Source organism: Molothrus ater, chromosome Z, assembly GCF_012460135.2.
Source record: "Molothrus ater isolate BHLD 08-10-18 breed brown headed cowbird chromosome Z, BPBGC_Mater_1.1, whole genome shotgun sequence".
NCBI lineage: Eukaryota > Metazoa > Chordata > Aves > Passeriformes > Icteridae > Molothrus > Molothrus ater.
This window is the reverse complement of record NC_050511.2, coordinates 53098426-53122741: the sequence shown is the minus strand read 5'-3', so window position 1 is coordinate 53122741 and position 24316 is coordinate 53098426. Positions and strand designations below refer to the sequence as shown.

The window sequence follows — 24316 nt, the reverse complement described above, 5'->3', positions numbered from 1 at the left end:
GGGATCAAGACACCAAAGTAGGCTTCCTTGGGCCCCCAGTTCCACAAAGCCAATATTAATTCTTCAGTTGTCTGTGTAACTACTCTTGTATTCACAAGTATTTCTATTTATTCCCCCTTCCATCCATTTTAATAGGGACCTTATCCAAAAGCAAACACTCAGCAGTATTTGGCATTGATCACACTAATCCAATGCATTTGCTGCTTCACATGCTAGGGAATTACACTTTACCTCTTAAAACCAAATATATGTTTTTATTTTACTAGATCCATTTAACAGTTACCTTTGGGTGTCTTTTAATGAGATCATCAATTGCTCCTATTGAAATAAAAATCAGTAGGTCTGTTCTTTTAGGATTTTATATTTTCCACAACAAACATTGATTAGTTACTGTACAAGTTTCAGAAGAGTAATTGCTTTTAAAGAATGATATTCAAGACCTGTAAGCTTTTTGGTATTACAGGTTTGTCTAGAAGAGAGTTCATTATTATATTTACTGTGCCATACTTCATACTCCTCAGGTCCTTTATAAAAACAAAACAAAACAAAACAAAACAAAAAACAAAACAATACAAAAGGCAAGTACCAAAAAAACCCAGAATAATTCCAGCATCTGACTTTTTCTCATTGTTCCATGTTTTTTTTATCTCAAAGATTACTTTAATGTAGTTAGTGGTTAGCCTTTCTATTGTTTTACCTATCGTAACACAGCAGCTACTTGGCTCGTTTTCCCAAATTCATTACCATGACATTCTGATTGGAGCCTCTGCTCTTCCAAAGCCGCTGCAGAACTTATAATCACTAAAAAAACCCAATCAGAGACATGAAGGTATCATCCATATATTTTACAAGTCTTCCAGTTGTGAAAAAGAGATACCAATGTGTGAAAACAGTATGTATAAATCCATACTTGACTTTTCCATGGAAGCCGTGGAAGTGACTTTGTATGAGGATTCTGTCAATTCTGCAATCCCTGCCCTGCAAGGTGGCAATAAACACTGCTTCTCCCATCCCTTTTCCTAGTGAATTTGTGACCACATTTCATTCTCTCTGGCATCAATATCCAACGCAGAAAGGAGCAAAGGTAAACACCCCAGAAGATGGCACATTTGAGCTCAGCCAAGAGCCTTTAAAAAAGCCCTGTGTGTCCTTCCTCTGCTTTTAGCCTGCACCTTTCAACTCTGCTGCAAACTCTGTATTTAAGGAGATATGCATTTACCACCTTTTGCAAAATATACTGGAAATCTTTGTCAATCTTTATCAATAAAGGTCAATAAACTGAAACCTATCAGGTTTTTTTAAAAGATTATTTTGAAGCATTTGTAAAAAAAATCCTTAAACCTTACCAAAAAAAAAAAAAGCAGCTTTTTTTTCTCTCTGGACATAAAATGTACACTTATTATAAACCAATCTTCTATCAACCTATCTGCTCAAAAGGGACAACACTTTGATAGTATTTGCTTTCAGCCATAATCCCAATATAGTTGTTTTAACAGAGGCAGATTACTTATACATGCATTACTTATAATCATTGGCAAAAATTCAGAATCAAGTATGTATCTTATTGTTGCATACTGTACATACATGACAATCATTCAGCCTTTCTCATTCACAGGGACGTTTACACAGAAGTTGGTACAAATAAGGATGGCAGAGTCCAAAACTTGTTTACATCTAATTTACTGTAAATATCTGTAAATTTTCCCACCATTACAATACATTGCCTTACTCCCTGCCCAACTTTGACCAAATGGTGCAATACAAAAAATTAAAAACAGACATGAAATACACTTAATAGATATATATTGAGCATGCATAACCTAACAATTGCTGCATGGTATCAATGGTAGCAAAAGGTCTTACTGTTCAAATAGCAGGACATTATTCCACTTAAAGCAATGGACTGCTATGAATAATATGTTATTAGACTTGTAAGAAAGACTAGAAAGCTATGCTCAAACAAAAAAATTTTAAGAATTTAGCCACCATTATGTCTCTTTGTGATTAATTTTAAGAAACTCATAAGAAATTAAGAAACTCATAACCGAAGATCCGTTATTAGTACTGGTCCAATTATACATGACCAAAGATCATCAAGATGATATGATACCTTAACATTTAATGGAAGACTTTACTGAGATTTCTGAATTATGTCAGGGTGCAATTTGTTTCTCTGTATTTCATTACACAGTTGCTAAATTTTTGCTTAAAGAAAAAGAAAACTCTGTTTTATTATTAGGAATGAGAGACTTTGGGTATGGTCTGATTAAGTATACCCTCTACAAGACAGCAGATGAATATTTCTTTATGACTACCAAAAGTTTTTGGCTTACTTTCAAATTAATTAAAAGCAATCACAATCTCATATCCAATTAACAAATTCACTCACCATGATTCCAGTAAGTAAACAGACCCCTTTTCCACAGTATGTATTTGGTACCATATCCCCATATCCAATGGATAGAAAAGTTATTGAAATCAACCACATTGCTCCAAGGAAATTGCTAGTAACATCCTGTTGGTCATGGTATCTGAAAAGAAGAAGAAAACAATTTCTTTATCATGAAAACATTTGTTAAACTATTATGCTCTCTGAAAAAAAATGCATTGACTGGTCCATACAACCATTTTTGTTTACAATCTCATTTTAAAAGGAGTTATAAGGAATTAAATATAACTCAAATATAAATACATGAGCAGTAATGGATCAGAAGATATAAAAACACCAGTAGTAGAAATAGTTTATAATTCAGTATTTGGTTATTACTGTAAAGCAGCAGAAATCTCTTTGTTTTTAACATAATCTCTTCACCAGGGGTACAAGTCCTGGTAATGCTCTGCAGTAGCATAAGACACCAGAATACCACAGTTGCTGCGGTCTGAGGCAAATATGAGAGTGAGAATGGGTTGTGTGCACAACCAGCCAGCAGAGTACATCTTCATCTCCTTGGCCTGAATGCAACTCTATGATCAGAAATCCAATCCTAAAAGAACACATAAATGCTGACTTAGACAACCTATGGTCTCTCTCCTTCTACAAGTTCAAGGTAAATAAAAAGTATGCCATTGTATTTCTCACTATCAGAAGATGTTTACCTTAAATATAGCAAAAACTCCCTTTAGTGTTTAGTCAGCTATTATGTCAAATTTCACAATGAGCTGTTTCTTGACTTAGTTTCAATATTATAGTAGAATATGCTCATTTTTCCTTTCCAAAAACTGCTAAGTTTAGATAAATAATCTTGTCGTCACATGACATATATACCGAATAGAAGGTGAAGATACATTTTATGTTTAAAAACCTGTTGTCACCACTCAGTCTGTGATGGGGGAAAAAAAAAGCCTAATAGCCTGAAGTAGGGTGGAATTTTGCTTCCTGGACAGAGCAGCCCTGCCATAGAGACTATCTGCAGCAGCCACTGCAGACTCAAGATTGCAATCACTCCTGCAGCTGCTGTGAAGCCTCAGGTTCACTAAATGCTGTTAGATTCCCCAGGAGTATTATTTTAGCCAGTCCCTAAATCGGTGTCTCGCAGGGGGTCACAGGTCACAAAGGGCCATTTATTTAATTAGTTCACAAATCCGTAAACAACCTGCTTCCCACAACTGAAACAACTGCTTCTGTTTCCTTCCTTTCCGGACTGCAGTCTCCGTGACGGACCAAGAATGCAAAGCAAGCACAGAGGCACTCTCAGGAAATTTCCTGTTCTCACACTTTTAAGATATTCACCATAAATGTCTGCAACATACTATCTTCAAAGTCCCACCTATGCTCTGATGATTACAACAACATAAAAGCTCTTTGACTGCCAGAGACCACAGCAACCACTCCAATCAAGTCTGTTCCACACTTCACCTGGATTTTCCTCTCTCCTGGTGTCAGTGTTGTCTCTCACATACTTTATGCAATTTTTTCTGTTTTGCCTAGAACAAAACTTAGAAAAATGTAGTAAAAGTCCACATTTGGAGGTCCTAAAGGACATCAGCAATGATAACCACAACAGCAAAAAGAGTTAAAAAAAATAACGGCAGATTTAGCTCATGACCACAGAGCTTTGCATGTAGCAAACCACAATCGGACATTGTTTTTTTTTTTCTAGACTGCACTAAATGTTAGGGATTTTAGTCTTCACTTAAGAATCGTAGCAAGTAACAGCTGTGAAATAAATATATGGATACAGAGAGAGAAACACATTTGTCCCATCCAGGAGGCAAGAAGAAAGCCTGTGTACCTATCATGCTAATCCCTACAGAGTATCAAGTAAGAGATACGATCCATAGGGTCTGGATGAACTTCACAGAAGGGTACTAAAGCTACTATACATTCTAAGGTTAGCAATTCAGGCAAATATTAAGAAATGCCCACATAAATATTTATAATACATTTCTTTAATGCCTCTCTTTGGATTTTGAACCTGATCACTTCCATGCTTCATATGACTGAAAACAGAAGATTCAAAGACAACTCACTAAGTTCCAGAAATAAATAACCCATAAGAATATTAAAACTACTTTCTTAAGTCTTGAAGAGAAAGGGAAGAGAAAATGGGAGTCTTTATCCGCTTATCCTCCTTTACCCATGTCAGAAAACACACAAGCCAACCTACACATAGATTCTTTAAAAAAGGTGACATAAATTTTAAAAGGCACATCAGAAGTTTTACAAGCTTCATTGGAGACATGGAGACAATTAAGCTTCCCTAGATGAACTATTCATTAAAGCTATCTACATCAATATTTGTTAGCACAATTCAAGGAAGGACCTGTTTAAATTTTCCATTCTAGTTGTTAGGTCAGGCATGCTGGATTTCCTACTCAGAGTATTTTCACTTAGTTATGATTTTAAGGCTATAGTTCAGCAATCAAATTTTGCATGCTTAATTTAAAAATCATCACCAGTACTTATTAATGAATTTACTGTGATTAAGAAACAAAGGCTATGGGAGGACATGAAATAGTTGCAGTTATTGCTGCAACTACTCATGCACAGTAAAGCATGCAAATTACATAATTTGCCTAATTTAATATTTCAAAAAAAACTAAAAACTTTTTCTCTTGCAACTGTACATGGAAAGTTGAAGGGCTGACTTCTCAAGTTAAAAATCTGTAGGTAAAATTGAGACGGTATAAAAAGGTATCACTCTCATGATAATCCTGTAATTTCTCTGTAATATTTTTAAGCAGGTAGTTTAATCTTGTCTCATATATTTTGTAACCTCACTTAAGATTTTTTAATCTCTTTGGTTAGCAGTTCTGGTATATGTCTACACACTTTGGATTTTCATAAGATTACTGCTGTGTCAGCAGGGATTTCCAAGTACTTTATAAAGTCACTAGGCACCACTATCACCTGGGACTCAAGCCTGAACCAGGAAAGTCAGGACAGTCATCTGCTACCCTGTGTCCACAATCAGGTAAAAAAATATTATTATATCTTCATCAAAGCAGAAAAAGCAATATCTTAAGAAAGTAGTATTGCAGAATCTTTATTTTTACAGTCATGGAAATGGCTAAAAACTAACACCAGAGGCATTTAAATGACTTTCTTTTGAAAAAGGGGAAAGAAATCAACCCACTGCCCTTAGACGTGTTTTCAAAGTTATCCCAGCATCAAAGAGTGAACTTCTCCATTTATACAGGGAATAGCAAAATGGTCACAGCAGAAGTTAAACTTTCTCATGTTTTTCTATAAGAGCTTCTCTAATGTGTGGCTCTAGAAGTCACCAGAAGACCACATAAAAGCCATTCCTACAACTGTATCTTTCATTTCATCACTGAGATTATCCCCAGTAGAGCCAATTCCAGTGGACATTATAGAGAGCAGAAAAGCCAACCACACCAGCACTGGAGCAGAGCTGTCTTGCTCTCTGTCAGTAATCACAAGCCACTACAAACATCTCCTCATTCCAGCTGGACTGTGAAAGACTGCTTGGGTGTAACACATTCCAATATTCAACTTAAGTTTTCCAAAAGTATCCATTCACTCTACATCTGAAACTTCTGAAACCCAACAGGAAAACAATTTACTATGAAAAGCTAGGAAACCTGAAAGCTCAGAATTAAAGAAATAGAAACAAAGATTTCCTTTCAGTGAAGAGTTTCACACAAAGCAGAATCTTGTCATTACCAACCAAATTCCAAAATGGAAGATTTGTTGTCATTAATTCTTATTTATATAAAGGTTTTTATTTTTATGGTTTTTTTATTTTTTAAATTAGTCATGGCAAATATATTCATATAAATATTTAAAGTCCATTATTCTTAATCAATAAAAAGCTGCATAAGAAAGATTGTGAATCACTTGAAGATAAGAACTAGTATTAAACTGTATTAAAACTGCATCTATATACAGTTTGACTTTCTTGATTACACCCAGACTCACACAGCTGCAGAATAAAGGGTCATTTTGAAAAGCTATGTATTCCTGCAGCGTACAAAAATCATTGGCTGAAGTCACACAGCCATAAGAATTATTTATCACACTTCTTTTCTAATAAGGGATATGTCAGCAGGCAGGCAGTGCTGCAGCTGGAACACACTATTCACCAGGCAATCATCATCCTGTGAAACACCACCATCCAGTTCTCACCAATCAGCATATATAAGTCTTGACACCACTCTAATTTAAACCAAAAATAGCTGAATGATTATATTTGTGAAAAAATAGCACGGCTCAATGCTTTCTCAAGCCAAACTGAGTGGGAGTTTTACAACTCATCTCAGAAAAATATAATATATTCCTCAAGTGACAATACTGCAGTGGCTTTGTTTGTCGAAGAAATATTTCAAATTCTTTATCAAACAGCAGTCTCCTTCTGCTTTCACTGTTAGTGTCATGATTTTCAGTACTGCTTCCCTTCCCTGTTCGTATGTGATGAAGTTTCATTTAATTGGTAGAACATCTGCTTTTTAGCTGCACATAATTATCACAAATTCACATCTGGACATTTAAGACACATTCATCTTAAAAAGAGATTAATAAGAAGTAATCAAGTATAACATTAAGTTTGACCACCGGTGCATTAATTCACACTCAGCAGTTCCAATTCAGTTACTCTTGCCTCCATGAACAGCCTCTGATAATTTTGCTATTTTTGGTTTTGCCTCCTTGAACAAGTCAAGGAAAGAACTAAAAATTATTGAAAAGATGACCATTTCTGCTGCTTTTACCATAATCAAGAAGAAAGTCCTGGCAATGGCAATTCAGGCTGAGGTTTTTTTTGTCAAACGTTAAAATCTTTTAGATTATTAACAGCTGGAAACAGGCTTATCCCAGTAAATCAGAAACTTGTCAAGGCTCTGTTGAGGAACTGATTGATCTAACGACCTATTAGAGGTCCCCCACAGTATCAGACCATTCTGTTACTGTCTTTTTAGTCTCAGTTAGATGGTTAGTACCAGCAGCATTTTATCTGTGATGATAGCAGAGATGTCTTTGTATTCCTTCTCCCTTCCTCCTGTTTAAAAGAAAGGAAAGAAGAAATCCATAATGGCACATGGAAGGAACAGTGGGGATGACTCCAAAAGCCAAAGTCAATGGAAGAAATTTTGCCTGCCTTGATGGGCTTAGGATCAGAAGGGCAGCTTGGAAAAATGTATGCCGCTCCTTATCTTTTTCCTAACACTGCTGTTGAGGTCCCCCAAATATTTACGAAGAGCAGCAAAAAATGTTCTTGTCACAATAACTGTTTAATGAAAGTGCAAAACACCACAACAAATGCCTGCATTTCAAACAGACTGACTCACAACATTAGCAGTTGTGAACCCAGTCAAAAGTAATGGGTAAGATTCAGTTGACTGAATTGCTACTACCACAGCCAAAAATGTTCATGATTTTTCTGCTAAGAGCATTTTCAGGCTATTTACAAAAAGCTAATAAAACCAAGAAATGTGAAATATTCTATGTAATTAGCATGTTATTTGCTAAGATGAATGAAAAATATAATCAAAAAGAAAACAAAAGGAAATGGGGAGAAAAACCAACACAAAATCAGATGGGTGAGGTAGTATGTTTTAAGAAATTTTTCCATTATTTTTAATATAAACTATAGTTTAAATATAAGGGTAAAGACATAAAATTACCCCTAGCCTATGTCAGATAGCCACCCATCAATGCCTGAGCAACAGATAACCCACCAGTAAAGAATAAGAAATAAGAATTAAATGCCACTTTTACTAAGGATGCCAAGCCTTTATTTGTCTTCCACTGGTGGCAGCCTTGTCTTCAATGGTGCTGTAGAGAGCTAATGCTGTGCTAAATCATTATACCTGTGAATATTTTCCACCTTTCCAAGAGAAGTCATTCAGTTACAAGCAAAAAAGCTGCTGAAGCTCCTTAAAAGTACCTGACCTTTTTTTTTTTTAAATGTGCTTTCAACAATAGTGTTAAGAATGGTAAGGAGAATCTGTTGAATCAATTCTGTAGGTATTGGGAAATTGGGAAAGGCTTAAATTTGTGACAGACAGCAATCCACTAGAAAGAATAGAAGATAGGAAAGCTCAGTATCAATGTATCAAAAAGTAATCCTGCAAATAAAGTGGTGACTACTGCTTCAGAAGGTCTTGACTATGTGAAAAAAATAATGTGTCTTATCAAAGTGTTTAGAGAGTTAAGGAGAATTTTTTCTTGCCTCAATTAAGAAATGCACCCACCTCTCCTCAAGCCCCAGTTTTGGTACTTATCCCCCAGTACAGGCATATTCTTACTCCCACTGTGTTCTTTTCAGCAGTTACAAGCTATTTTGCTCCTGCAGTGGCATAACTGAAGTTGTGATTTGTTGTGACTCAGCAGAATAAAGAATATACCTAAAGCTCTTGGAAAGGTGTACAAAAAGTCCTAAGCTTTGCTTACAGATGTGTTTTTTAAACATATCATCTGACTGTTTTGAAAAACAATTTGGTTCACTGTGCCTAAACATGGCTTATTTTAATGAAGTTAAATGTGCACAACGGAACAGAATGTAAGGCATATAGGAATACCTCTGTATCTCCCAGAGGTGAAAGCTGGGACTAACAGTAGCAGCTGTCACAAAAGTTTCATGACTGATTCTTCTTATTTCAAAAAACTTACAATAATTATTCTGTGTACAAAATTCTGCTTAATCTTAAGTATTTGGACTAACACATTCTATTATATTCACACCGTCTTCCTTCGGAAAGATCTATCTTCATGCTGCAGGGCAGGGTCAGGAATTCAGCGTTTCCCAGCTCCGTTTCTTTACATTTGATAATATTCTGTCACCAAATAAAAAGAGTTTGCATATTCCAAAGGAGGGCCTTCAGATTTTAAAAACTCAACTCTCTAGCCTTTCCCAGTTTCTATATACACACCCAGACTCTGCAGAATAACTAAGCATGCTTCACATAACTCAAGCTTTAAGAGGCAAAGTCAGACTCTAATGGTTGATATTAGTTGCTGGATCAGGAAGAGCAATCAGCACCAAAACAGTATGGTATGAAAAATATCCTTACTCATGGACTTTGGCATATGTATTACAATGTTCTCCACAATTCCATAATCACATGTGACTTTTTGGTCTTCACAAAAAACACATTAGTATCTTTTCCAATGGAAAGCACAACTGGTCACAGCATAAAATACCTCACTGGGATAGCATTTTTAGCCTCATCTTTTTGGAAACGAAATATCACGTTTTAATTTTTCATAGCTCTCTGACAGACTCTTAGGATGAAGTTAAGGTTTGTTTTTTTTACAGCTGATGATTATTTTGGTGGCCTTCACCTTGCGAGCTCTCAGCTCCCAACCTCCCAGTTTGATTAGCCTGTATGCCCAAAGCTCTGGCTAAAACCCAATGAACACAAAGTCTTCTATAATGACTCGCATGTCTAAAAATAATTCTCTTAAATTAGACATTAAAATTGCATAACACCGAAATTCTTCATTTTGCCAAAAATAGTGGCATATCCAAAAGAGGCAAATTAGCCTCCTAAATGCATCAGGCTCTCCACAAAGCACAGCAAAAATGAGTTGTTGACACCCTTTTATTACTTTAGCAGCTTAGTGCGGAGAGCACTGACCATGGGGAGTGAACTCTTGTCAAGCTCTTCTTAAGCATTTACATCAGCATCTTCATCTCACTGTTCTACCTGTTAGTATACAGGCTGTCAAAGTATCTAAGAATATGTTTTTGAAGCTATTTGAATTTAAAATCAAATTTAAAATGATTCTTTAATCCAGTGGAGAGACATACTGTCTGAAAAGCTTGAGAAAAAAGCTGATAAAAGGAATGCGTATGTTAAAATCCTTGACAAGCCACACTTTGAGTAAACATTAACTCTGCTTTGAAAGCAAAATTCAACAAGTAATCCAGAAAGACAGTGACTGCAAACACACTAACTATTAGAAATAAAATCTGAAATATCCAAGAGCTGCTCCTCCTATAGTTCTGTATATTATCTTTATCATAAATTGTTCTGTAAAGTAAACTACTATAAATATGCAGTTAATGTGATCTTAAAATATATGAAAATGGAAGAAGGAAACTGAAGTGAGATAAGCAATCTTGAGGAAAAACTCCTGTTTTCCAGTACTTTTTAATCTTATTTTAAAAGACATGCCTGCATATTTATTTACACCCATATTTTTCACAAAGTCTAATCACTAAAATTTGTCAATACAATGAGAAGGAATTTAATTTTTAAAGTTTGCTTTGCTTTAATTTTTTGTGGTCCGCAAAAGCACTGGCTAAAGCTGTGTTATGATAAAATATGAATCATTCAAAATCAAAGAGTTTCTTAATGAGCTCTACTGTGAATCATTATATTCACTGGCAACTAATTCTAACCCTTCTAAAATTTTCCCTTATCTTGCATTTTGCACTTCTTCTGGAGATACTCTGTTACTATTTTATACCTGAACCTCTCTCAGAAGGAGGAAAGATTTTTTTTTAATTGAGATTATCAGAATCAACTGATATCTAAAGATTCTGAATTAGTTTTCTGAAGAAAAACCTTAAAGCAAAGTTTTAGAAAGTACAAATAGAATTCATCACAACAGACTTTAAATGAAACATACCTTTTTTTTTTCTGACATAAAACAGCAGAACAAGGTAAAAGTTAGCCTTTTATGGACGGAGAAAACAGGAGGAGGTGAAATTATATAGCAAAGATTATGCTGAGTTCTTCAAAATGATTTTCTGACAAACAGAGAATTCTGAATGCATTTTTCTCTAATGGAACTAATTTACCATCACAAAATTTATTAGTTCTGTAGCTGATGTATTACCTTCTAAAAAAAGAATTGAAGCACAAGCTCATGGTCATTAAAGCCTGCTGGTTTGGGGTTTTTTGTCCAAAGTTCATTAGGGTATCAACAATTTTACCAACATATGCAAGTTCTCTAATGTAATGGACATTGGAAACAGATGACTAAAATAAAATAAAATAAAATAAATAATATGCCAATTCCCTTTCCTTTAGAATTGAAAGCAGAACACTGGATTCATCAAAATGTATGTTCTGGATAAATTGGAGAATAAAACTGGTTTAAATAGGACAGCAATTTACAAATAAACATTTTAAAAAATCTAGACAGAATTTATTTTTATTTTTTATTTTAGATCAGAGCAGAAGCCTGCAGTCAGTGCAAGTTTCATTGAGTTACTCAGAACTGGGGACCAGTTTACCACTCTGTATCAGGAACACTGCTGCAGCTATGTGCTTAACTTAAATCAGCCAAATTGATCTTACTGTTGATTAAATTTTAATTTATTTTATAAAAAGGAATGACTGTATTTACACTTTAGCTTCTGTAAGTCATTGCTTGAAACTAAACAGATTTTACTGAATATTTCTAAAGACAATTCCAAACCCAATGTCTATATACTTTTGAGAGTCAGCTGAAAGTTGTACCAGATCTCACAAACAGTTCATTAGTAAAGTATTGGGGACTACACCTTTAATGTTCTGAAGCATAAAGTATAAAAAAATAACTATGGATTGCTGAATGGGAAAAGAAACAAAGAAAGCACTTGTAACAAGTATTTCCCGCTTACTTTTTACGTATGAAATTTCAGCATAAGATTGTAAATATTTAAGGAAAAAACCCCAGGGTTCTCCCTTTTGAAATTTTGTTCTCTTTGTCAAACCAATCAGAAGGCTAGGAAAATACTTTGGAGTTAATTTTTGTGATTAACATAGAGATGTTCATTTAGAGGGATTGAGAAAGGTTATCTACATAGAAGACATTCCTGTGACTCTTTTCACCATGTCTTACAGCAGACTCAGCTCACATGGACCAGCTGCCACAAGGTCCTCAAGGAAAATGCAAGTTGAGAGAATAGCATAATTTCAGATAGGCTAGAAATAATGCAATAGGGCAACACGTAGTACATTACTCTGGCGTGGTAATAAAGGAACATCATCCTCATTTGCTTATACAGACCTCTGCAGTGTCACATTTGAAGACAGATGTGTTGCCCACCTAAATGTAACCAAAAAGAAAAGGCTTAAGAGACCTTCATAATATGTTAAATATGCTAGATGCAATTACAGTTTTCTTTGCTCTGTTTTAGGCCTTGACATGTTGTCACCAAATTCTGTCATACTGTCAGTATAAGATTATATGTAGTCTGAACCTTGCACTTTTCTCCCCCCCTTAGTCATTAAAAAAGAGTAAAATTTGATGTTTTGCTTGTCAGACAAAAAAAACCTTGCATTTTCAATTTGTTTTCCATCTGCTTTCAGTACAGAATAACTTTTGTAGTGCTCATCTTCATTTTAATGACAAACATTTACCAAAAATAAAGGAGGATCTTGTACTATTTTCTCTGAAGACTATGAACACGACAGAACACTTTCTAATGATATGTTTTTTTACCAAAACCACTTTGTTCCCTGATATCTTGGCCTTCATTCAAGACTTTCTGACCGCATTTTAACTGCTTTCAATGAAGCACTGAAGAAAGAATGAAATTCTGTGCTCCGAAGGAACTTAAGCAGATGACATTTTCAAAAAAAAAAAAAAATCCACATATTTTCACTCTGTTTTTAATGGAGGGGAGTACTCTGGTTGGTGTGGCAGCAGAACTTACCTTTTGTGCTATCTACACTTGAAGCATGTGTCTTAGAGTCTACATGTAAAACATCTTGGAAGAGTCCATTAATAAGCCAGAAATTATTTAATGCCTATTGTTTACACCACTGGCAAATTCTATGGAAATCATACAGCAGATATGTGTGTTATCTATGTGACTTTCATGCTCAACTCAGCTCCTTGATCAAGATTTAAACAGGCAAGCACATAATCAGGGGCTATGCTTAACTAAGAATGTACACAGTGGGAACATTCAACTTTGGGACTGCTGTCTGTAACTACACTGGCTTGTTAGGAAAACTCAATTTAATTTTAACTCTTACTAATTATTTGTTTCTCAGAGTGTTTAATGCTTCATAAAGGCTGCCAACATAATTAGCATTAAATTACAACAACATGCTGGAAGATGAGATGTTAAACAAACTTGAAATCTAATTTACAGTGCTCTCTTAGCCCTAGAGATGAGATGAGTTCGCTGATGGGACAAATACCGAGAAAATGTAATATGCACAAGCAGGTCTTTTTCTAGCAAGAATGGTGCTCTTTGGGAGCTATTAAGCCTCCTCTATTCACTTGTTTGACTTGCAAGATTTACAAATACAAGAAAAACTCAATCCAGTTGAAAAAAAGAATCCCAAGCATTTTTAAGAACTCCAAATGTGACTGGAGAGCTACAACTTTTATGGTATTTTAACTGTTTCAGTTGCCCTGCTTCATAAAAAGTATCTGAAATTATAACTTGAAAGCAATGCAAAAAGTAACAAAAATAGATATTTATTTGGGGCTTTCTTCCCTCTTCATTTTAAATGAGAAATGAAAAATTTCTTGCAGGTCAAAGACACTTTATTCCATTGCCGAAGTCCAGGACATTAAAGAATAAACAACTCTGAGATCTCAGCATATTTGTTTTGGAAAAGAAAAACTAGACACTGAGCTGTAGATGTTTGTTTCATTTGAGTAGAGTACAGGCCATGTTATAACTAAACTGTATATCTGAAGCTACAAAACTTTCACTTTAAAAAGGTATAAACAAGGATATGTTGTAGACAAACAGATAGATAGATAGATAGATAGATAGATAGATGTATACACAGAAAAATTTTCCTGTAAGAATTCAACTACATTTGAGTGTTACCTTTTAAAGAACTCAAAACCATGATGTGACTAAAAGAAAAATTATCTTTCACGTTTAAAATAAAAATTCCTTGGTTTTCTCTAGATGCATCCTTTGAGTTCCAAAAATTCAGTTGTGACTCCCTTAAAGGGGGAGCGGAAAAAGAATTCCAACTATATGGATTAAAGATCCCTGGAAAATACATGAAATCTAGTCTTTCTTTTCCATAATGTACAGCTTCAATCAATTTGTCTGCCAGACTCTGGAGTCCTGACTAGAGAAGTACATATGGAGCAGTGGTACAGCCACAAGAACTTCAGCAGGGAATGGCTTACTTATTCTGAATATCCTATCCAAAACCATGTGAAAGAAAAATGTAAGCATGCAGAATTTACAACATTTCCTCTATTTTCATACCTCTCACCTGGTCTCTCAGAATGAGTATATCTAGATTGCATCACTACCTGCACAATAATTTGAAACAATATAAAACATCAGCACTGCAATCACACTTTAGTAGAATCCTTTGCTCACAAAGTTCAAATAAATTTTGTTATTCAGAACAGGGACATCAGACCAAGCAACAGCAGTAAACATGATTCTATGCATGATGTAATCACAAAGAGCTTAAATGGCTTTGGTAAAGGTCACAACAGAACTGTAGGTTGGATTCTCTAGCTCATGCTATTTCAACAAACAGAACACCTTTTTTGTCAGTAAATAATGCAGTTTGTCACAAAAAATATGCACTGTTTATTGCTTTTGTGACTTTACACATTATTTGTATATTTACCATACTTTTGTTGGTATAATAAAACCTTAACTCCAGTGTTCTATACTACCAAAAATGCTACTACCGCTCTTACCTAAATAATGGAAGAGTGCTAGGGTTGATCCTACTAAAACCAAGCTAACATTATTGCAGGCTACATTTTTGTTTTCCTTTGAAAAAAAGAAAATAAACCAATAGAATGTGTAATTCCTGGTACAGATGGTTGTGTCTCCTGCAGATACTAGCTCAGGACATAGCATCTGCTTCTTTGCCTATTATCTGTGATATACGTGATTTTCTAAAAATCAAGAGAAATCATAGTCCACATCAGAAATACGACCACTGAAGGACAACAGTATCGGTACACTGACTGCATCAGCAGGTTTTCTGCCTCCCAGCACACAAGGAACAAGGAAGGCAACTGATGTGATCTGCTTGCAAGGAGAAAATACCACTCTAAAAGCAGTATTATTAAGAACTATCATGCACATTTTTTTGTTAAATCCTTGTAGGCTTGAGAAAGGATGAAAATTAATGCAGAAGGTATTACTGAGAGCTGACAAGTATCAAGGTGTTCAATTAACTAAATGTAACATATAATTTGCCTTTAAACGCCTTGGAAAGAATCTACTGCAAAAGACTGCAATTTAACATCAAAGTTTAAACAGTCAGGGTTACAATTTTAGAAGCTCATTAGTCTGAAGGTGCATCGTGATTTTCTGAAGAGATGAATGATTAAAAACAGTTAAAAAGAAAAGACATTTGGGCATGAATACTTGATCTGAAATCTCTGTTCGATTTTAGGGAATGTTGTATCTCTGATTTCAGATTCTGAGAAGCTTTGCCATTTACATCCACTGCATTCTTTTTAGTACAAAATAATAAGAGGTCACCTTTAACTCAAGGAATTAGAACATCAAGTATCTTCTTTCTGAAATGCAGTGAAAAGATACATTGTTTTTATTAGAAGGCTATTATTTACTGTAAATATTTTGCAAGGTCGTTTTCCACATGTACAACTGCCTGCCCAAAAAATGCATAGTCTAGCTCCTGAACTGACACTAAGGTCCGTGTATATATTTCGGACAATTCTGGACAAGTCAGGCCAATTAATCTAGAGTGTCTACAAACTGGTAAATTCAGGTTGTTCAATAAAAACAAAGAATGCAGTGACTGAAGAACATGGAACAAAGGTTAATGTCATCCTTCTGTAGCTACCAAAAGCAAGCCTGAAGCTTGATGGTTGCACTTCCAAAGAGCACCTGCAGCAGAGTACACTCCCACCCCACTGCAAGCCCAGCAGCTGGTGAGGCATGTGTCACAAACCCATGGCCAGGTTCCTCCCTCAGGCATACTGCAGACAACTACTGAATTCAACACAAAGCAACTGACCCCGCTGGCACAACTGATTATAACCAAAATACCTTCCATGCTATGCTGTACTTTTTGCCAGAGCTGACCAAGACAGCAGCTTCTCTTCTCTAGAACTCATGTCCTACAACCCCTCTGTATGTACTAGAAAGGTTGACAGGCAAAAAAAGGAAAACATGCTCAGGCAAAATCATCTTCTCTCCTCAAGCAGCATTAAGTTGCAATAAGATAAACTATTTTTTCTTGCTTCTACATAAAAATTTTCAATTTAACTTTTATACAGCAGCTGAGGAAACAATGCATTTTGACTATTAGATGCTTTGTTTCATTAAAAAAATATCCAGACATTATTGGACAGCCAAAACACAGAGTGGCTCACAGTTCTTTCTGTAAACTAAGACAAGGTACTCCTTCTAGGTGTCTCTTGTGTTTATTAAAAAGATAAGAGATTTTACAAATAATAATTAGGCACTGGTTAAAGTCTTATTTAAAAAAAATGACACTTCCATATCACAGAACTGTTAACTCCTAAATAATTTATCAAGAGTTATTCAATCAGCACCCCTTCCTGAACATGGATTTTTCATGGCAGAAGCTAACTTATGAGATCACCAGGTTACAGGTTGAACCATATAGTTTTGACAGCTGAGTCCCAAACTTTTAAAGTTTTTTAGTCACATTTCTGTTTAACTGTTTGCTCTACTGTGCAATGACCAGAAGCTCACTACATTAAAACCATGTCCTTTGTATCCTTCCTAGTCTGCTGTTGGATATTTCCTATGAAAGAAAAACCCAACCAAATATAAAAGGATTTAAAGATAACAAAAACAAAAATAAAATCCAAGTTCAGCTGCTGTGCTCAAGCAGCAAGATACAAGTGTTCCATCATGTTATAAAATGGGTATGCATGTGTTAGCAATGCCTTGGGTAATAGTCACTCATTTTTGCTTTAACTAAAAGGAACTGTATCAGCTCTTCTTGAAAGGTATGGTCTATAGCTCAAGGTTTCAAGGTCATTCCCAATGTGGAAAGGTAAAGTCCTAAAGAAAAAGAAAAAAAAAAAAAACCCAAAAAAAGAGGGCCAGCCAAGCATGTTGGTCTCACTGGAAGCTGAAAGATCCTCCATCCATATCTGGAGAAAATATATCTGGACAAAAATACCACAGCAGCATGGCATGGGTATGCAGCAGCACAAAGGGAGCTGTGGAGAACAGACCTTTACTGCCTATCTCATTCCTGCATGGCTAGCAAAACCTCTTTTGGCATCTTACTGGGCTAGTGAGTGTCCTAATGTTTAGTCTAGTAGTCCACTAAATTCCATCTTAAGCTTTTGGATATTTTACTTCTAGTAAGTAAAAATTGCTTTGCAGTTTCAAGCTGTGTATACCTTGCTTGTAAGGTCTCTTTGCACCTGTTGAAGATTCACAAATAACCTGCTGCAAAAGAGGAATGACAGCACTACAGGGAAGGGAAGTGAAGCACAGGTATGGTATAGTAAGTGAAAGACCTTGGACTGCAGAACTACTTGTGGAAAAGTTGAGTTTTAGTATTCCAGCCTTATAGAAAATCCTCATCTCTGAAAAATTACATTCATTTATCCAGTCCTACACATAACTTTCAAGTCCCAGGTTTTTAAAGTTCTTCTGCCTTGTACTCCAAAACTGCCTACAGCTCAAGATATTTTTAATGCAGCCAGTCTAATAAACAAAACAAACATTATGGAACTGCATTTATAGCTACTCAAGTTTAAAAGTATTAAGATAGTCTTTAACCTGACCAATGGCCTACTTTATAATGTCATCAAACAAAATAAGCACTGGTGAACAATGTATCATTGTACTCCTAGCCTGGGACACACAATCTTGAAGTCTGGCATACCTGAAATATAAATCTCATTCACCTCATATTAAGTGAATACTTTTTTATACTTTCAGCTGACCATGTTTGTCATAGAAGACTACATTAACACTAATATTAATAAAAATCTTATGTTCTGCAGTTACATATTTAATAATTCTTGTTTATGTATTAGAATAGATTTTATTGTTTGAAAGACAGCATACACTGGTTTTTATTGCTATTTTCACATTTTAGGTAGTTTTTTGCAAGTCAAAGTTATTAGTAAATATTTACTTAATTCATGGAATAAATTAATTTTTTAAAAACAATCGCCCCCACAAACAAAAAACCCCAAAACATTGCAAAACCAATTTGCAGGCCTATATACAATTCCTGATACTGATACTTAAGTTTGTACCCAAGGCTCATGCCAACAATTTGGCATGATTCTCATGATTACCCAGGCAGATGCAATCATTTTAGCCCCACCATCAAAGGACTTTAAGCTAATGCAAGCTCACTGGTTTCCACAGAGTCTGCAACCAGGTTTCAAAGCAGGCTGTAGCCCCACAGCACTGACACCCTCTATTTCTGTGTGTTCTTAACCTATTCAGGTACCTGCTGCTCTGGAACATTTGGAGTTCTTTTTACCTTCACTGTACCTTCCCAGTGATTAGGGGCTGATCTCTTTTGCTGTCAGTCTTGGCAAGAGAAGATACCCTTAAGCCCTGAGTCACAAGCACCGCATACGAAGTACAGTACAGAGACTTCTCCTTAGAGCCCAGCTGTCCCAATGCAGCCTGAAGCGAGACCGCAGCGCTGAGCACGGAGCCTGCACACGCCCGGCAGGAGCACAGCTTCACTGACCAGACAGGGCACTTGGAGGTCCCACCACCAAACCAACATGAACACACTCCCCTCTGCAAGTGAGAACACGGAGGCTCTTGCCTTAGGCTTCTCCACTTGAGGCAGGGAGTACAACAGGGAAAAGAAGCCAGCTAGCAGGGTGTAAATTCCTGCCTGGGCAGTGTTTTCAGCACAAGCTGTCAGCACAGTCAGCATCCATCAAAACCGGACAGTTCAGCTTAAACTGCTCTATCAACACATGAAGGCATCATCTTCATCAGAACACCACCAGCCTTCAAAGTGTTTAGCTTCCCTTTTTCCTCACTAGAAATTATGACATTTATTAGTACTGCAGTACCATATATGTAAGTGTTATTCTTGGACACCACTGTGCTGAGCAGTGTGCAAACACAGTTCAAAGACAACCCCCGGCCCAGAAACTTGCAACCTAAATAATCCAAGACACTTCTCCAATTCACATTGCAATGATGTCTTCAATACGCAATTAATTTCTGGTTTTCCACACTGAGTGTAGCTTAACTTTAAATGTTAGGTTACTGTTTTACAAAACTGAATACTTCAATTCAGTTAACTGCTCTTGTGGAAAGCCACAGGAATTTTGTCAGTAGATTTCATTTATCACAGAAAAAGGCTTAAAAAGAAATATTGGATATCAATCTGGGTTAGAGGAAAAACAACTGCAAGTAGAGTCATGTTCTATTGTCTCAGTAAGAAATGTTCTAGATTGAACAGCCTGAGATCTGAACTAGTATAATATCACTGTTTTGGGGAGCACAAGTGTAAATGAGGACACACACCAATACTTACTACTTCTAAGTGATGGTGCAAATCACTTACTATCTCAAGATCAGCTGTAGCAAAAACTATAGCTGATTTTGAACTTTTACAGAAAAAAAAACTACCCAAGCAAGAAAAATCTGCTGTTGAGACAACAAATTAAAAGGATAAAATCACAGAAAAGGAAAATAAAGAACATACAAAATATTGAAAAAGCACCTCCTCATGTTTCCCGCCATTAAACCACTAATTTCCTTGAATTGCACAATTTCACAACACTATCTATATCCTTGTATGGGCCTCATAAATTTGAATTTTTAGGGCTGAGTCGTAAATTCCCAATAGAATCCACTCTTCAATATCTAAGGCTAGAGTCAGCATATTGGAAGCTTATTCACAGTGAAGTGATAACCATGGCCTATACTCCTCACTTTGCTCAAGAAGCAAAAGAGAACCAGTAGAAAACCTTAAATTCACACTTCAGGGTGCACTTTTCAAAGATGTTAAACTGTTGGAGCAATGAATTCTATTTTGAAGTGACAAGACATCACTTTTTGCTTCAGTATGACCCTATTTTATAAGGATTGCTTTTGGGGTACTATGTCAAATAGCTTTTACTCATTTTGAAGCAAAATATTCTGAATAGTTTAAAAGGCTGGCCAAAAGAGGGAGGAAAAATTCAGTTATCACATCTAAAAATATGAGGATCAGAATATATAACTTTGGACCCAGTAATGAAACAAAAATTTAAAAAAATTTCCATAAATTGCTTTCTTATCTGAAAGAATTTGGAGCACATACAACCATTTTTACTGACCAGAACAAAGACTGTTCTCTTAATAACGTTTTATAGATTCAAGATTAATTAAAAAAAATCTTTTCATCCTTGAAAGCACATAAGTACTGCCCTGTAAGTATTTTCACTCTTTTCAGACTTTTCTGCTTAGAAAAATAGTTTTCACTTTGTTTACTGTTTTTGAACTGTACATGAGCTCTTCCACTTCATTCTATTCTACAACTGATATACATATAAGTCCTTTGTAAATAATAGGGAATTTAACCTAAGAAAAGTTTTCTTGCTCTAGTTAATCTGAAAGAAAGATATTTTTTTCTTTAATTAAGCAAGTAGATTTTTTTTGCTTGTTTTTTAACTTTTTGTCTTTTGCACTCCCTTCCTCAAAGCTGGATCTGCTATTTTTGGACTACAGAAACACTGATCTTCTTTGGCTTGATATATTTTTGTGAAGGCATGACTATATCCAGTGACACTTCATCAGTTATTGCTACTTTCCATATTTATAAGGAAAATTCTAATAACCTAAACCAACTGAAGAGTATTTTTACTTATATCCCAAAGTTATTTTGCTGAGAATACACAAACAGCATTTTCAAAGGGAAGAAAAATATGAATTTAAAAAAATAGCAAACTCTACATGCATCAGAACGGGTGCATCTGTTTTTCCCCTTAAGTATACATAACTGTTCTGTTTTCAAGCAAAAGAACACATTATCTAGATATTAATCCCTCTGCATACACCTAGAAAAGGAATATTTTATTTAGATCGATTGCTCTTTTTTGGATCTGGGTTATGCACATCAGACATTTACCAATGTACTTCTATGAATAGATTCCCTTGTTGCCTTCATTGTATGATAAAATAATGGATCTGATAGTCTATTTGTAACTTTTGCAGCAAAAATACAATTGGTTACATGTGGTTTTAATTATTAATTGCTTTGAGATGTAAATATTATAAAACAGTAACCTAGCATTTAAAGTTAAGCTACACTCAGTATGGAAAACCAGGAATTAAGACCAGTAGGCAGAGAATCATTCATTCACAGCACAGCTGCAAGTCAGGATGATGACAGGACATCATTGCTTATTGTTGTTTTGAATATTTAACTTTTAATGTTTTCCACCACTGAAGAAAACTGGCTGCCAGTAGGACATTCTAGTTTCAGTGAGCTGTGAGCCAAGGGAAGGTAAAGAATCATGATAAACAGCCAGCACTGTCCACACACAAACACTATTTGATCTGTTGACAGTCATGAGACTGAAAAAAATGAAAATCATGTGTCATTGCTTCTGACCTTCTGAGCCTAAAAATAGCCTTAAAATAAATATCCAGACTTGGTTTGTTGTTGGTGGGTTTTATTTGCTTGTTTGTTGGGGTTTTTCTGGGTTTTTTTGGTTGCTTTTTTTAAACTAAGAACAAGAATCTTCACACTGGCACTGCAGAGAATGCAAAAAGCAATTTCCATTAGAAGGTGGCCTTGTGAATATGCATGCAACATACAACGTCAGATAAGGTCCTCAATACAAGTAAAGAACTGAAATACATACTGAGAGGAAATTAGATAGCTAAGAAACATTTTTTCCTTCATGAATTACAACTGAAGTGTCAGTGTATCCACTAGCTTGTATCAAATGAATCCTTAACATTTGCCTCTCAGTTGTCATGTGTGAGCTGCTTACTGGAAACTTTGTAATGGTATCATATTTCCAAGAAATAAGACAGACATTTATTTGTAGAAAACAAGAATGAGCAGAAATCAGAAAAATATTTCACCATCACACACAGATGGGATTTTGCATATGTGTGTGTTTTTTGAGTTTTTGTTAAAACAAGGAGAGAATACAGAGCAGAAACTGACAAGAGGGAGAAATGCTGACTAAAACAAACTGCTCAAACTGAACTGATTTCATTGCCAAAAGTCAAAGAGATGAACAAATAGAACAACAAATGGTGCCAAAAGTGTGCTCTCTGCAGAAGAAAATCCAGTTTTGTTCTCAGTTCTCCTCTGCAAATCCACAGAAATGCCAGGCATGTGATATGATATGCTCTGGATGTACAACAGTGTAATGTGGGCATTTCTGGTTCATACTGCTTGGTACACAAGAAACAGGCACATTATACCCATGTGTGTATTCAGAAGACAATATTTTTTCTTCCTTCCATAAAAAACCCAGATCATAAAGAGTGGCGACCTTTCACACAACCTAGAAAAGTGGCCCACTTCTCACAGAAGAGACAAGAGACACCCATTCTACAGAAGAGTAGAATTCTTCTACTCAGATTCTTCTTCTAGTCAGATTCTTCCATGACTTAATGCTAAACATACTGAACCAAACTTTTCTAACTGAAATAAACAACTGATGCCCATGCACAAATCTATTTTGAGTAACAACATATGTATGGGAAACTGCAAAAACTAATCTGCTTGTAGGGCTCATAATTCAAATTACTCGTAAGTGTTCTAGATCACGTGCCTCAGAGATGTTATAAATACAAACATCTTTTGAGTTCGACCCAATAAAAAATTTAGCTTTTCATTATGAAGCCTAGACATGAAAACCAGCAATATACTACTACTGGCAATGAGAAGGCAAGATGAAACCTATGCAATGCAATCTTCCTCTCAAAATAGACATTATGTATACAGCAACACTTGATGCTTTCCCCACCTTTACCTTCCAAATTCCCTCATCTAGATTACTGTGCAGCCCTAGCAACCCATTTATACTCAGCTGGCTGTCCACCACCATTATCTGTACCACTTTCTGCCCTCATACATGACCTTACACTCCAATCATGGAAAATACCTTGCTCACCAACCCAAAATGTCACTTGCTATAATTAGCATTCTGGAAGCTAACTATACAGTCATTAAGGCACTGAGAAAGACACATGCCCTGTCTTAGTTCAGTGTATATCAAGTGATCAGTCAGATGACCATTAATGAAGTGAAGTCTTTATTCAGACAGCCAACTTGCCTGGCTCAACCCATGACCTCTCTCCACAGGTTATCTTTCAAGAGACGGATAATGATGCTCTTTCATGTTATCTTCCTATGAAATGTGGGGTTTTCAATCTCCCTTCCTATTCCCAGGATTGTCTGCAATATAAAAACTTAACTTTGAATAGAACAATCTGAACACCAGGCTGTCATTCAGCAGCAACAGCTTTTGCTGAGCACACACAACTCCACAATAAAGGACACCGCCTACTGTGACTTCCCTCCTCACTGAGAACATGGAACCGAATGAGAATCTTTCCTCTCCATTCCGAAATCTTAATATTTTAATCTATTATGACTTATCAACATCATCTTGTTCCAATTTAGATGGTCAGTTAAATGATTTAATACACCAAAGAAATATTGATAATGCAAAATCATGTAATGCTACTATATAAGAGAAACTAGACCATGGTGCTGGAGTGATGCAAAGAAAAAGTTAACACCATCAAATTTTATTAATATAAATCACCCCTTTTCAAACCAAAGATACCAGGTTGCTGCCTAATTCCTAATTTCTGTTAGATGTATTAAAATTTGTTATGTTTTCATATATAGCAGCAAATGGGAAAGACTCTTAATGATAGAATTTATTTTCAGGATCTGTGTACAAAAATTTATTTTTTGTGTACAAAAAATAGTGTACTTAAAATAAAAAAGGTTCCCTTGAGTTAAAACTAAGAAAAAAGTCAAGAGTAGCTGGGAAAAAATGTACCTCATT

The 24316-nt window shown here is 35.6% G+C and overlaps 1 protein-coding gene across 1 annotated transcript in view; it reads right to left on the bottom strand.

The window, feature by feature from the left end:
• KCNN2 (potassium calcium-activated channel subfamily N member 2) overlaps positions 1–24316 on the bottom strand; it is a 71379-nt gene that overhangs the window by 23384 nt on the left and 23679 nt on the right. The window contains exon 4 of the mRNA XM_036403413.2: positions 2390–2531. Within this exon, the coding sequence (XP_036259306.1) occupies positions 2390–2531 (142 nt within the window). The remainder of the gene's footprint in view (positions 1–2389; positions 2532–24316) is intronic.